The 16,486-nt window shown below is 35.6% G+C and overlaps 1 protein-coding gene across 1 annotated transcript in view; it reads right to left on the bottom strand.

The window, feature by feature from the left end:
- The window catches only part of LOC115434420 (collagen alpha-1(XIX) chain), a 127,315-nt gene extending 112,026 nt beyond the window's left edge, over positions 1–15,289 (bottom strand). Inside the window, exons 1-8 of the mRNA XM_030156358.1 lie at positions 15,185–15,289; positions 11,587–11,708; positions 10,077–10,151; positions 9,284–9,383; positions 3,745–3,868; positions 2,820–3,095; positions 1,644–1,724; positions 851–970 (exon numbers count right to left, since the gene is read on the bottom strand). Coding sequence (XP_030012218.1) covers positions 851–970; positions 1,644–1,724; positions 2,820–3,095; positions 3,745–3,868; positions 9,284–9,383; positions 10,077–10,151; positions 11,587–11,674 — 864 coding nt within the window. The 5' untranslated portion in view covers positions 11,675–11,708; positions 15,185–15,289. The remainder of the gene's footprint in view (positions 1–850; positions 971–1,643; positions 1,725–2,819; positions 3,096–3,744; positions 3,869–9,283; positions 9,384–10,076; positions 10,152–11,586; positions 11,709–15,184) is intronic.
- Positions 15,290–16,486: the final 1,197 nt, after the last annotated feature.

Below are 16,486 nucleotides of genomic sequence, written 5' to 3'. Positions count from 1 at the left end.
AATATCTCTAATTTGCACATATTTCAGTTTCACACTATTTTATATTTTGTAGATGTGTATTTTTTATATACGTCTGTATCTTATTGTTATTTAGATCTAAGTCCACTGTTGCTGGTAGAGGGTGCACCTGCAATTTTGTTGCACAACTGGTGTAACGACAATAACGCCTATTCTATTCTATTCTATTCTATTCTATTCTATTCTATTCTATTCTATTCTGTTCTGTTCTGTTCTGTTCTATTCTATTCTATTCTATTCTATTCTATTCAAGTTTATTCTTCTCTATTTTGTTCTATTCTATTCTATTCTATTCTATTCTATTCTATTCTATTCTATTCTATATTTGTGTTTAACTATAGGTAAACATATCATTTTTGAAAGAAAATATTTGATACCAAATAAAAGAAACACCCCCAGTATATGACAAGAAACCGAATTTTCTTATTTAGTAACAATTCTGTGCTGCATTAGCTAACTTTTTTTTTTTTTTTTGCATTTTACCTTCAAGCAAACAAAGACACATTCACAGTATTCACTAAATAATACCATCAATGTAGCTCTCAAATGGATATTGTAGTCTTTTGATTTAAACTAACCTTTAGTTTAAATGTTAATATTTTCACTCACAAACGTATTAAAAATTTATGAAAGACAAGAATTATGTCTTTTTTTACATAGAAGAATATATTTAGAAGGATACTACTTTTTTTTTGGCAGAAATGGCCCCTAACTGATAGTTTACTGTCTATAAAGGATTGAGTTCATGCGGAGTAAATCAGTGCTGTGCTCAGGTACAATAGACATTACACTTACTCAATTAGAAGCCCTTGTTGGAGGGAATTGATTGTACCTTTTCAGTTGGACAGTGACATCTGTCAATTGACTGTGAGGCCGGCTGAGACAGCATCTGGGGGAGCTGGGCTGTAACCAGGGGAGGGGAAGTCCCATTAAATGTCTCCGTGGCTTCACACTGGATCAATATAGAGATTTCACCATTTAGACACCTTCTTTATCATGCTTGCTACATGGTAAAAAAAATAAAATAAATAAATAAACTCTGTACTGCAGCACACAGCATGCAGCATGGCCCATTTTAACTGGCACACATCATGTTACGATTAACTAATACGAAAGGCATATTTTGCACCTACAATGTGCTAAAAATACAATCAGCGATGAGTTGTTCTCAAGGTTCTCTTCTTCTCAATTCCCTAGGAGTAACTTAATACTGACATGACAGCATGCTTATGAGGACATCTAATGGTATGAGGTCAGGGGTCATGTCTTCATTTGGAATCACTGTAACAGTAGCTCCTATTGATTTATTGTGATGGAAGAGCTCTGTTATTAGGTTTTTATTGGGGGACAAACACTCCCATTAAGCAGGCAAAAACCTTACCAAACTTAAATATTTGACCACTTCACAAATCAGTAATTAAAACAAAACAATATCATTTTAATGAATATATAAAAATGCAATACCTTTAGCTATAGCATGTAAATCAGCAGAAGTACTACTTTTTCTTATATTTAAAATGTAGGCTACATGTCTATCTAGGATAACCCGGTATAAAAACATTAATTCTGTACTCTTCAGTATTCTTCAGGTATTATTAGTGCTGAGATTCATTACAGCAATTTACCTTTGGCTCCAATAGTTCGCAGCAATTTTCCATCTCAGCCATATAAGGGTCGCAGTAGATTAGAATTTGTTTCAGTTCAATCTGTGGAGAAGAGCTCTTGTTATTTCAGCACCAAACCACACTTTGTAATCCTATTATGCTCCCTTCATCATGGCTTTTTTTTTTTTTTATAATGGGTTAAAGGTTAAGAAAGTCCAGCTATCTTTCATTCTAGCTGAAAGTAAATTTAATAAACACATTTTAATCATCTAAAAAATTAAAAGAAGCTCCACCAGAGCAGAGTGTCAGAACATCTTGTACATTTAACTCATAAAGACCCAGTGCTACTTTTGTGGTAAACAAATTTATTTTTCTCTCTATTTAACCTTTCTTAAGTGATTTATCACCATTAATCATATTATCCTCTCGATTTAGCATTTTTTCAGTGAAAATCAGGTATTTTTCTTTATTTATTTTACTAATCATGTGCTTTAATCATCATGCTGAGATTACATTTGAGGCATATTATACCAAAAAACAGAGAAAACATGAGAAAAAGTGATTTTTTCAATAAATCTATCATTAACTGAACATAAACCAAGTGTATCCATCCACTGTCATTGATCCAACTCCATGGGTTTTACTGGTAATTAATTTTGGAAGTAATTTTGTAGAAGATGACAGTGTTTCCACGTTCACTACAAAGCCTCTGAACGCCCAAATGGGTCATATCTGATGACCATGAAAAGCTGACAAACTGTATTTTACACCAATTATTGATAGAATTTGTGGATCAATGCTTATTAAACATTTTAGATCAGTAGATGCTTTTGGTCACTGGTGTATATTTGGGTCTTTATGGGTTAAGTCCAGTATTGCAGCTTAGAAAATTGTAGAAAAGTTGCATTTAACATGCAACACAATTCTGCCAGTGTGTTAGAGTAGTACAATGAATGCAATAGAGGATTAGAAGATTATATATTACCAAAATATGCCAAGGTTTTTGACAGAATTGGAAGTACATATCAAAAATGCATGTTTCAGAAAATTAGCAAGTTCCAGTCAGAAACCCCTGATGAGAGATAAAACTCTAAGACTACAACATAATTATCTTTGGATGATTTGTCTAAAGAAAAAAAGGATTAGATAGTTCTATTTCCATGAGCACTGTGCTATTATAAAGCTGCTGGGACATACGTCTACTGGCCGTCCATCCTCCACTCGTGTGGTGATGAGGGTGCGCCCACTGGTTTCAACGCTGTCCTTTTCTTCCGTCAGCTTCCTTTCTATGAGCTTACAGTCCATATATATGGAAACTATGTTACTCTGCACAGAAACACCCAGTTTGTGCCACTGCCGGTCAAAGAGGTTCTGTAGTTCGCGACTTTTAAATGTGTAACGGAGTGTGCTCTTGAGCAGGCTCTGGAAAGAAAACTCCACCACCTTCTTGACGCCATCAATTACAACCGATACCTGAGGACCAATGGAGACATAAGAGAACATGGTCATACCCCATGCCTTTGCAACATGTTTGTACATTGATATTTATTCTCTCTGAACAATTGATCACATATTGCTTTGTATTCCATTCGCCTGTACAGAAATGGGCCAAAGGGCTTTTGTTTACTCTGCACCTTATGCATGGAATCAGCTTCAGCAGGACTGGAAACTGAGTTAATTTCTTTGAGTGCTTTTAAGTCCAAACTGAGCGTTCTTAAGGCCGACTCCATAACTTGCACTTGTTTTCCTTAATCAGCTTGTAAATGTTATTTTTACTAACTGTTTATTGTCGAATGTGTCTGTTATATGTGTTTTAACTGTGTAATCCTGTAACTGTGTGTTGTATTTACTGCTGTCTATCTTGGCCAGGACTCCGTTGTAAAAGAGGTTCTTAATTTCAATGGGATATTTTGTAAATGAGAAGTACTTATTTTTACTAATTCTGGCATATTCATATGGGTGTATTTTTTATACAACAATGTTCATAAATATGCATGATCCCTATTAAATAAACCAATAAAATATAATAAAAAATTTTATAAAATTCCTGGTTAAATAAAGGTTAAATAAAAATAGTTTTAAAAATACACATTTGAGGTAGATAACATACACTGGGGCTCACCTGAGTGCCTCCTGATTGGTTAAATATCTGCCAAAGATACCAGCGGTCTTTTTTTGTGGTTCTCCTCACTCGGAAAATGGTGACAAGGGAGTATTCATTTGAAAGCCCATTTGGAAATATTAACCTAAAAAAGAAAATGTTAGATTATGAGATTCTCATATATATTTTACATTCAATACATGTTCTAAAAAATAATCTAAAATAACATTTGCATCTCAATATTGATTGGAAACTCTAAATCTTTTAGTGACAGAAAAATAAACAAGCCACTCAATGATCAATAAAACATTTCAATCCTCCTGTTGCAGAAAGGCTCATAAATAAACTTGACAAAATTGATCCCATATATTTTGATGAATATTATACCAGCTTCCTGGTCATTCAGATAATGTAAACATATGGAAATTGAGCCCACCCCAAAGGAGCTGGTCTTCCACTGTGCTGAAATACCGTTAGCTGCAGGTATGGGGGCAGTGCACTGCAGACAGAGGTTTGTCAGAACGACCTCTGCTGCTCTATAAAGTCGAAAAGCAATTCTGTGTTTGCATTCGTTCCAGCACAAGCAAAATATGGAAAGTAAATAGAGACTATATAGCACAAACAATATAATGTTTCACTTTACACCCACTCTCAAACAAATTGCAGCTTATTCGGCAACTCATCTCTCACTCAACACCCTCATTCCATTCCTAATTTTATATATAAAAGAAATAACATAACATTGTACCCTTCAAAATACTCTAACCCTGGCCCTAAGTCCAGACTCAGATTAACACTCAAAAGTGGAAGAGCATAAACATAATAAATCAAGATCAGGAAAAATAATAATAATGCAATGATAAGGTCATTGAGAAGGCAGAGCACAGCCTGGGGGAGGGAGAGAGAGGGTTTCTTCAGACAGGTTGGAAATTAGTTTTCACTCCAATATATCATCTCCTATTCTCTCAGAGCTTCACACCATCTTCTATTGTGTCCCTTAAATTCTTTGAAATTTTGGTGTAAATGGTACATGACTAAAATGATAAATACACCAAGTTAAAACTCCCCCAAAATCAAACACTTCAGCGAAAGGCCGAGGACTGGGAAGGTTATTTGTTGCCCAAGGGCTAAGGACTATTTTAGCTGCAATTCAATATGAAAGGTGGCATGGCAATTTATAAAAATGAGAATTTATGAAATAAATTCCACAATTTTTCCATATGGTAACTGCTTGTCCCACATGTATTGCACATGATAAAAGAGGCGAGAAAGCAACCAAAAAAAGAAACATGTAAAAGAGGAAAAACAAGAGCTAATGCATTGCAGAGAGACTGTGGGGGATCATACTTTGAATCCATGTTAATGTTGACTGAGATCCTCCACAGAACACCATACCACAGGATGGTGATCTGTTAGGGCCTTGGAGTTCACACACTGCTTTACAAAGTCCCTAACTAAGTCAGCTCTTATTTCAAAACATGGTCTGTCTACATAGTCACACACTTGATCTCTGAGAACCCAGAGGGTTAAAGTTCTTGACCTTGTGTTGACTACCATCTGTGACTAAACGGTTGAACCTGGCACTGAGTTACAGGTCACTTTTGGCTTGAATGTTGTTTTTCAGATACTTGTAAAACCACTCATCTGCATGTCTTGGTGCAGGATAAAAACTTAATCACTTAATCACAGTGATCTTCATCGGCAGGTAGTGGTTCTTGCTTTTCTCTCTTTGACAAGCTTTAATTATACAACTTATTTGCATTGGAAAATGCCCTTCACCATCTGAATTATGTTTCTTGTGAATTACCGAATTAGTTTAGTGTGAATCAATAACAGACAACAGAAGCACAAAAGATCTAAGACAAGCTCCTGGCAGCTCTGAGAATTATGATCAAAGCTAATTCCATTTTTATAAGGTACCACTATGAGCTTTCTGGAAACTATCACCACTCTTGGAACATGTCTTTGACCATGCATATTGCTTGGCTGAAACTACCCCTTGTATAATCAGAGACAATGGTTTGACAGAATGTCACAGCAACACTACCGGTCTGGGAGAGAATCTCCCGGAAGCGGCTTTAGTGTCCTGCCGTACAAGAAACCCTATCCAGGCGGATAGTTTTAAATGAGTCAAGGGAATCAGATTGCTGTGGCTGAAACAATCAAACCTCAAATGTTAGCCTAGTTGGCTCACATCCCTATCAGTGACACTCAATCCCCCAACAGATCAAAGTGAGCTCAACCATGTCGGTTTAAAGGCAAAATGCATCATTCATGCAAGCAAGAAATGTGACTTCCTCTCAGCATGAGCTCTCTTTCCTGTTTAACTGTGGAAGTGCTCTGCTTGCCAACATGAATGAAGACTGCATCTGATCAAGCCAAATCAAATGCATGTCTGTGATCTACAAGAATGATAGCCTACCAGAGAAGAGCCACTCACATGTACAAGTGAGTGTGTATGTAGAGCTCAGAAGTGTAGATTGGCCAAGCTGTTCCAGAGTAAATGAGTGTTCCTCTGCATTATAGAGTTTCTGAGTTTTTATTGAGACCTATTTATATAAGGGATAAAAGGCCACCATTAAAGAGTTTGCTTTTGAGATGCAAGTTTTGCAAATATTATCCTATACTATCAAATGAATTCATTGCATCAACGTACCCATCTATCCATTAATTGCAAGCATTTGTTTAGAATAAATGTAAAAAAAAAAATCATAACTTAAGTGTTAGTAGCAGCAAATTTGACAGTATGCTGCCTACAAAATGTTCTTTTTTAAAACAATTAATGCCCTTTGATCTGTGCTTCTGAGAACAAAAATCATAAACAGTAATTGAAACACACACTGAAAAGCAATTCTAAACAGAAAACCTAAACATAGCAAGCACTTTCAAATACTACAATCCAAAATATTCTGAATACTAAATACTGAGAGCATGTCAGATGCAGTATTGATTGCCGTAAAGCCATGTGGTTAATTATCTCACACAACAGTCACTAACCACTGAAACCACAGACTGATAAGCAAATACAACCCAAAGAGATTTGATCTCTCCATCTAGGTCTCACCTTTTGCTTTGTATAAAGTATATCTTCAGTATAAACACATCATGTGAAAATAGAGTACCCTATGTGCCATTTTAATGCAAATGTACCACATATAAAAACATTACACTCCCAAAAAATGACTTTCTGAGAAATCATGGCTGCATTCAGGAGGTGTTCACTCCCATTATCTGCCTTGAGATTAAAAATAAGAAAAGGATCCAAACATTTTTAAGGTATTTCCTATTATTATTTATTTAAGTATTTCTATGTATACATGCAAAACATGTCTCTTTTGATTTCCTAATTATATGTGAAATTTTGGGAAGTGAGGACCATTTTTTAAATCCCTGATGTAACTATAAAGCACATTAAACGTTGTCTGTGACAGTAATAGATATAAGTTAAAACTAGATGTAAATAGGGCAAGGTAAATCAGATATGCTCTTAAAGACCGTGACTGCAGTGCTGCGCTTTGATGCAGTGCATGTTATAAACACATGCATTTTGTCAGCAATTTGTCATCCAACACAAATCTTCCATTAGTGTTTCAGCTGTGATATATTAACTATATCACAGAGCTTATACAACATTCGCCAGATCAAGATGTAACCTACAAAAGCTCATGTAAAGACAAATATTTGCATAAATGTTTTTTGTATTACTTAGAATAAACATAAGTGCATAATGCATTAAGGCAGTGGAACCTCTATGGACTTTAAATTTCCTAATTATGCAGGAAAATTTGCCATGGGAATAATGAAGACATGTTTTTCATTCTTGATATGAATACAAAGCGCATTAAATGTTATCTGTACCATTTGTGAATGTAAAAATAAAGCCAGATGTAGATAAGGGAGACAATGACAGCACCACTGTGCTTTAATACAGTATGAAAGCACGTTACAACCACATGCATTTTGTCGGGCAATTTGTTATCTCACAAAATGCTCTGTGAGTGTGTCAGCTCTGATATATGCGCTGTAATATGTATTGTGCCAAAGAGCTTGCAGAACATTAGCCAGGTCTAGAGAGTCGAGCATCTATCGCTGCATATGCTGAGAGTAAAGTGAGCAATGTTTTAAAGGCTGTGGCAGGGGCAGAGGGGCCTCCTGCTTCGTGCAATTGCCCTCGCTTTCCCTCCTCAGTTGACATGCAGTATCACCTGTCAAAGTACTTAGATAATTGGATATGAGAGGGATCACAGTCTCGCTACTATAACCAATGACACTGTCAGCAGTGTCATTGAGACCAGCATCTTCTTGCACTATGGGCCCAGACTGAGGGAAGGGCTGAAGTAAATGTATTTTAGGTTGGCTGACTGAACAGGGGAGGAGATCGCAAATCACCTGGTTCAAACACTTTTTTTCACCTAGCCAGAGAGAGAGAGAGAGAGAGAGAGAGAGAGAGAGAGAGAGAGAGAGAGAGAGAGAGAGAGAGAGAGAGAGCGCGACAGAGAGAGTGGCAGTAAATGTTTATAGTTGTATGTCATGTAAAATACTAAAAATATCCTCCCCTCCCGGAAGAATGGCCAAGTGTTCTCTTTCACAGTTACAACCTTAGGACACAAAACAATGAACATCCCAAAATACACATTTTATAATGAGAGGCATCGCTGTGAAGACAGCCTATGTCAGGCTCACGTGTTCTGCCGGATATTCCTGATAAAACTAATGGGGTTTAATATAAAAGTGCAATAGTTCTTCATAAATATTATAGCAAATTGAATTCTCTAGCATATCATCATATCAGAATGAAGGTGAAGTCATAGACCACTTGACCTGGGAATAGAGGTCTTCAGTAAATGGCACCTTTGTGTGTCATTTATGCAGTTATTTTAATATTCTTGTCTTATTATGAGAGCTGAGACTTTTTTCCATTCCTTTATGTCCCACTTTTTGCCCTTCAGAGATTTCTTGAATAAATGTAATATATATTAATTCTGTTGAAATTATTCCCTGTCTAACAGCTCACCTCACAGCTTGTCCTTATTAACCAAGGCAAATGGAACTATTGCTCTGAGCATGAGTGTATGTGGGTTGTCAACCTTTTATGAAATCCAGTAATGGAGCTACAATGATTTTTACTTAGCATATTTCTAAATTTAAAGGAAATAAAAATTAAACGTATACCATGGTCTGCACAACAGAGATTTACAGTATTTTAAGAACGTCATCATACCATATGGTCTGTGACAGGATTTTTTAAAAATTTTTTTTAACCGTGTAATATTTGAGTTGTAGGAAATTACCAGGTCTCTCATTTAAAACCTGCACACGAGGCAGAAAACCAGTAATAGCCTCGGAGTAAATCCAGATGAATACTGCATTTTAAACTGTTCATAACCTTGACAAAACAGACCCACGTTTCCATAGCATCATCGCACTGCGTTGAGAGTGAAATAATGTAGCATATTATATACTGCACAGATGTTGTTTACTCCTTTGTTGGCAAGTTCTTGTTTCATGTTTACCCTGAATCTTTATCAAAACAGATTAAAACCTCTGATCTGCTACTCACTTTGTTGACTTAATAAGCGGACTACTTCCCAAACGAAACGATGGCAGGTCTTCAGAGACTGTCCCCTTTCGTAGAAGGAACTTCTCTGTTAGATCAAATCCTGTGGAAAGAATCGAAACGTATCAACAGGTTTAAAGGAGTGATATTTTGCTTTTTTTTTTTTCATGGAATTATGCATTTTAAAACATTTCCCTGTAAATGCTATGCTTGGGTATGAATTCTTCATTAATTCAACTCCACAGGTCCATCTTCAACCTTATTTCTGAGTAATGACACCAGAAGGGTCATTTTGAGCGCTGGCCCTTTAAATGCACATGACCCCCACCCCCGTCAGGTTGTTGACCATGCACTCTGTCCCGTTCATCCACTTGTGTTCGTTGATACAACCAACAACTAAACATTTCAGGTAATCGACTCGAAGTTTGGACATATTTTCAGTTTTTACAACAACCGCTGCTGCTGACAAACAATTATGTCGTACTCGGAGAAATGTTCGTCGGAAGTCTTGACCATATATATGCAAATGTCGTGATGTAACTAGTTATAGACGTAACAAATTAAGAAGTAACTGAAGCAGGTTGTAGAAATCCACTCGATTTTTGCCCTAATGAATATAAAGATAGCTTTGCAGCACCTGGAGGGTTCAACTTCAAACTTTTTAAATTGTTAAGGTCCAAATACACAAATAAATGTACCAAAGACTAATAAAAGTGGGTTTAGCAAAATATGACCCCTTTAAACAAAACAATAATGATTTATTTTTAAAAAATGACTGTGTTCATTCTGTATTTACCTCTGATTTCCAGGGGGCGATCTAAGACATCAGAAAACCTGTGATCCTCTACATTTAGGACTGGACATGGGCCATCTAGAAGAGAGACAATATCATATACTGCAGAAGAGAATGGACTACACTGGTCTACAGTTTTTGTTTTTTGTTTTTTAGAAATTATCTGCTTCAGAGATTAAATGTGCTAAATGTTACGTACTTTAATAAGATTAATTAGAAAATAAATGACAAAAGTGCTGGTTTGCTGATGTTTTTAAGGTATATGAGAGAGTGTTATTACACATATATATTGGTTTATGTACATTTATAGAATAGATTTATAAATGTTCCACTAGATAGAACCTGTAAAGTGAATGTATTGTATGTGCAGACATTGTTTTGAAGTAGATGTGGTCGCTTTGAGACAAACATTCCTCAATCTCACGTTAATTCTCGAAGATAGATAGATAGATAGATAGATAGATAGATAGATAGATAGACAGACAGACAGACAGACAGACAGACAGACAGACAGACAGACAGACAGACAGACAGACAGACAGACAGACAGACAGACAGACAGACAGACAGACAGATAGATAGATAGATAGATAGATAGATAGATAGATAGATAGATAGATAGATAGATAGATAGATAGATAGATAGATAGATAGATAGATAGATAGATAGATAGATAGATAGATAGATAGATAGATAGATAGATAGTTCCAGCAGTATCACAAACTTAACAACAACAGTAAAAACACAATAGTAAAAAATACTTTACATTTCCTGAAGGAGTCAGTGCAAGAGAGTGTTTTCACATTTCACATTTTGACCCAAGACTGTATCTTGGAAACTTCAGCCAACCGGTAATTTTGAATTTTTCTTCATCAGTGACTCATACATGGTAAAAGTTCACTACTTTTATTCTGGAAGCATTTTACTTGTAGACCAGTGTTATTATTACAAAAGACAGTAATGGACAGAATCATGAATTCATTTACACATCTTACAAGTAAAGCATTTCAGATCAGAATATCAGGAGCAAAATCTCACATTTTCCACCTTCTTACTCTTTGGTTTAATACTAAATTAACAATAGAGCTGAATTGTCATTTATACATAAGCATACATGGAAAATGAATAGAAACAAATCATAACTGTTCAATAATATAGACAGAGGGTTTGTTTTTAAACTGGTGTGTTATCTGATTCTGAATTACCTGATTCATACTGTCATTGTAATGGACTTCCATACTACTGCATACACATTGTGAATGATACATGTTTTATAAAAATATGGATGACAGACAGACAGACAGACTAAATTAATCACATTTACTTTCAGAGATACCTACTTTCTAGAAGGCAACCATGTCTATCTATCATGTCCTCTTGTCTGTTATTTATTTTACCTCAGTATTAAAAAGAGATTATTCATTTTAAAGACACCCATGCTATTTTGGAGATAGATCAAAGTAGGATCCTCCTGTTGAAAGATGTGAGTCGCAGTAAAACAGTGACACATACCTGTTCCCTCATTCACTGCCATTCCAAAACTGCAGGGAATGGAATTTAGAGTCCAGAGGAAAGCAGCCCATGTTAGCAAGCAAATCATGTCTGTGGCACTAGAAAGCAGTTCCCTTGAGAACCTGTAAAAAGGATTTCAATCACATTCAGTTTGATATTTGGCTGAAAAATAAAAACACACAGTGTCACATACAAATGCTAACAAACGCAGGAGCAAACAGCAGACACGTGGGTAGATATTTTATATACTTTTTACCCCAGAGCAACAACTTTACACAGATTTATGAATGGAAACAATGTGTTGTCTGTGTGATCATTACATAACTAGTGTGTGAGTTCCATTCATTATATTGTAATGCACCATTAGTTATATTACAGAAACGAGCAGTACGGATCATACATAAGGTTGGATTTCTAGAACACACTCATAATCTCTTTATCCAGTCAAAACTATTAAAAATCCATGATCTTGTTAAATATTATACAGCAATAATCTTATTTAAAGCATTCAACAAATTACTACCAAGTAATATATAAAAAAAAAACAAAACTTCACAATTTGGGAGAGTACTCATAATTTGAGAGGTTTTGGAGATTTCGCATTACCCAAATTTCAAACTACTCGTAAACATTTTTGTGTGTCTGTATGTGGAGTGAAACTTTGGAACAGTCTGCACATCCAACACAAGTAATGCCAAAATATCCACCGATTTAAACTGTTATATAAAAATATGGTCTGGTCCCAGTATAAGGATGGAGGGTCTTAATACTGTTACATCAATATTCTGTCTTAAATGTTAATGTGTGCTTGTTGTTCCACATCTAGTTAGTATGTGTTGTCCATTACCATCTAGTATTGTTCTTACCATTACTGGAATGTGCTGCTTTTTACCATTAGTGCTATTGTAGTTTTTTTTTTCTTTTTTTCTAACTATTATTGGTATGTAATTATTGCTGTTCTTTACCACTTGTGGTATTGCAGTTTTTTGTTTTTACCATTGTTGGTATGTAATTATTATCATGTAAGTTGACGGTTAAGTGTTACCTGTGGTAACACCACCAGGAATGTAATTTGTTTCTATTTTTTTTTTTTTTACACACATTTTGGTTATGCAATGTAAATACTGTCAAAGTTCATTCTAATTTGGTATAGGCCTATTTTGTTCATTGTTCTGGCTTGAAGTCAAAGGACAGTAGTGAGGATTTAAAATGTTATTATGTTAAGTTATTTGATGATGAGAATGGGGGTGGGATTAAATAAGTTTTTTCTTCTTCCCACTCCTTTTTGAGTATAAATGAATGATGTTTTTTTTTTTTCTTTTTTGGAATTTTGAATTTGTATGTATTCTGTAAATGCTCAAAATAAACAAACAAATAAAAATAATAAAAATAACACTATAACCCTACATGCATCATATTGTGTTGAATGAAACTAAGTCTGATTCTGTGGTTTCTTATCTTCAGTTACACGCCCACTGGCATGTCCCTAAAGGTACACAACATGTCCGGTCACTCAGCATGAAAAACCCTCATCGGTCCCTCATTCATTAGTTCAGTGGTACCACCTGTCACAGTGATAAAAGGAGATTTCTATACCGAGGCTAAATAATAATGCCCTAAGCTCTGTTTATGTTTCAGTTGTTAGCTGCAGATCCAAAGTGCCTTGTGTTCTGCTCAGTAGTTCTTTAGGTTTGTATATTCTCACACATTAGCTGTTGGCTTATTATACCGGTGGACTATTCTTCTGCTCTAATACACATGTTTACAAAGTGACCAAGTTAAAATAGTTTAGCTTTCAACACTGCGAAGACATATTTGCTCATGGACATAGTGTCTCTTAGTCCACTTCTCCTTTTTTTTTTTGTTTGTTTCTTTTTTGTTTACTTCTAGAAAGACCACAAATCCCTACTGTTTGTTATTGTAGTACTGTATTAACACTATTAACATTGTGTTGTGTTTGATTTGTAAGCTGTCAGCATTGTTTTGCTCAAGGGCATCACATGCAAAGATCAAACCAGGAACCTTCTACTTGCAAATAAGGCTCTTGAATCATTTGGCTTTGCTGCCAGCCAAATCCTCTGCATCGCTATCATGCCATTGCAACGAAGACAGGGATTCTTGGGGCTATAGAGTTATCTGGGATTGTAAGAATCTATTCCAAAATATAGTCGTCACTGATAAATAGTTACAAGCTCTACATTGGGAGGTGGGCTTTTCCAAATCCAAATAAACACTTTCAAAAAACTTCTGGATTACTTTGCCTTAACATTAATAACCTGTCAAAACAGCTATGGTAAATGCACAAATGCAAGACTAGTGATGAATACAATACGAATAAGAAGGATCATTTTTTATTCTGTAGTTATTCTCTTGACAGACAACATCTGTTTTTTTCTGTCCTACAGAGAATAGAACAAAATAACAATGCCTAGTGGCTATGTAGATTTTTTTTTTCTGCTGCCTATGATGTGTAACAACAAAACTGTGGAAAAAATATCAAAGAATATCATCCTTCTGTCTCAGTATACATTCATTTATGCAAGAAACCTGACCTCCACAGACAACTGAGCTCATTTAACAGTCTCCAGCAGGTTACTTTTCTATTTATTTCACTCCTGTTTTTAATTCACATACATGTTGTGCTTGCTGCATGCACCTCTCTCTCTCTCTCTCTCTCTCTCTCTCTCTCTCTCTCTCTCTCTCTCTCTCTCTCTCTCTCTCTTTAAATTATAAACTTTTGCATGCAGGCCTACAATATTATGAAGTGGCCATGCTATGCTACTTAAAACTACAACCATGCATGGGTCGTGGAACAAGCAGCACTACAGAGGTATCACATTCCTTCTCTGTGTGAAGGCGTAATATTATTCCTGTCATTTCTGCAAATGCATGCAATACACGTAGCCCCAAAGCCGATCTTTGCAGTGCTGGTTGTTCTACATCTATACATGACTAATTCTCAACATAGAGGATTTAAATGTGTAGGATAGTTTTTTGTTTTTTTTGTTTTTTTTTGCACATGAACGCAGCTCAGACATGTAGTATGGTTAAACCAGCTTAAATGTGAATACTAAATCAATATCACAGATGTCGAGAAAAAAAGAGAGAGAGCAAAACAGCAAGTTCCCTGTTTGTATCCATCATCCATTCAATGGTACTAAGTTTGCAATATTCAGAGATGCGTGTTTCTGTGCGCGACCGCTGATTGGCTGAACGGCTTTATTTTTTAATAAATACAAAATCAAGAGGTGGATTTTTCTAACTGTGTCCCGCACATTTCGCTTCTTCTTCTTTTTTTTTTTTTTTCCCCCTCTCCCCATATTTAACAAATGATGCAATCCGGTGGGTTACATGTTTACTACTGCTGCAAGAACGTTCATAAATCAGAAATAACCTGTTCATAAGACGTGTGTGTCCCGTTTCGGACATAAGTTAAACACATACATAAAAGTATCTACACGTTACCACGCAGCGACATCATGCAAAAAAAAATAAATTAAATTAAATTAAAAATGTGTTAGTGTTTGCTTTAACATGCTGGAATTTGCACTATCAGGATTAAGAAAAAAAAAACATGAATTTGAGCGTCATTACTTACACTTGCTGAGAAAGTTTCCTCTAAGGCAAAATAAACACAAAGACAGCGAAAAAAGCATAATCCATACGTGATCACGATCAGTCCGGATTCCAGGACTTGGAAATAAAAGTCACAGTGGGATCGCCTGCTAGATCGCGGTCTTTATTAGTTGCACCGAGTGGCCCTCCCACTCTGTCATTATTACTGAAATGCACTGGCAGAGACTTCAGCAAACAAGAGGAACACACACTGAAAGCTTTCATATCAGGGGGAAAATAAATGCCCAGCGGGGGAATTCAAACAAACTCTATTTAGGTTGTCCAGGTGTGGGAATTCAAGTCTGTTTGATGCATTATAATCTTATCAAATATTCTTGAATTGTTATTTTCCATGTGATAGGCTATACTCAGCTTTAAAGTGGCTTTGCATGTTTTATCTAGTATTAAAAACTGTCCAAAAACCAAGCTTAAAAGTCTATATGAAACAGATCAAGCAGTCTTAAAACAATTTCATTTGATACATGGAATAAGAAGAAAAAATAATAAAATATATAATCTTACTTTTATTGCTGATAGTAATAATAATAATCATAAGAGCAATTAAATAGCCTAATAATTCTGAGCTGGATCCATTAAAACTGTTCCATAATATAGTGACAGCTTTCTGCTTGTCCTACAGCAACATACCCCCTATACTATTTTAGTCATTAGACGCAAATGTCATGTGGCAATACTATGCTGACATGCTCTGAGGGCAACACTGTAACATTCCACATATCCTCAAATGGATTTATGCTCAGTCTAAACACACAGGAAGTGCTTTTATTAATTAAAAACTATAAGGTAAAACGTTTCTGGATTTTTTTTTTTATATATATATATATGTACCTCAAACATAATTTAATAGATATAATTATGTATCATTATGTTTTTACAAGTGTTAGTGACAGATGTAGAAGAAATACAGGTACTTTCCTCGCCCTAAAAGTTTTTTTTTTTTTTTTTGTTGAAATAGTACCAACAGTTCAAGACACTCTGCGGGAACAGGTGTTCACACTCCTCACACATAACTGTTTAGACAGATGATTTTAATGCCCCCCCCCCTCCCTTCTCTCTCTAAATCCCCCCTTTGGGACACACACACAGACATACTTTTCAAACTGCATGATGAAAGAAGCAAGAAACAAAGAAAAATTTAAAACAGGGGAATAAAATGAAGCAGATGGCCATAGGCTACATCTTTGCTGATTTTTCCTCCCCCAAACATAAGCATTTCTGTTTAATAGTTGCATTATGTTGTTTAACCATACCTGAGGGAAATGTA

The sequence above is a fragment of the Sphaeramia orbicularis genome, chromosome 15, assembly GCF_902148855.1.
Source record: "Sphaeramia orbicularis chromosome 15, fSphaOr1.1, whole genome shotgun sequence".
NCBI classification, from domain to species: Eukaryota; Metazoa; Chordata; class Actinopteri; order Kurtiformes; family Apogonidae; genus Sphaeramia; species Sphaeramia orbicularis.
The sequence above is the reverse complement of the archived record's forward strand: the minus strand, read 5'-3'. Positions and strand labels throughout refer to the sequence as shown.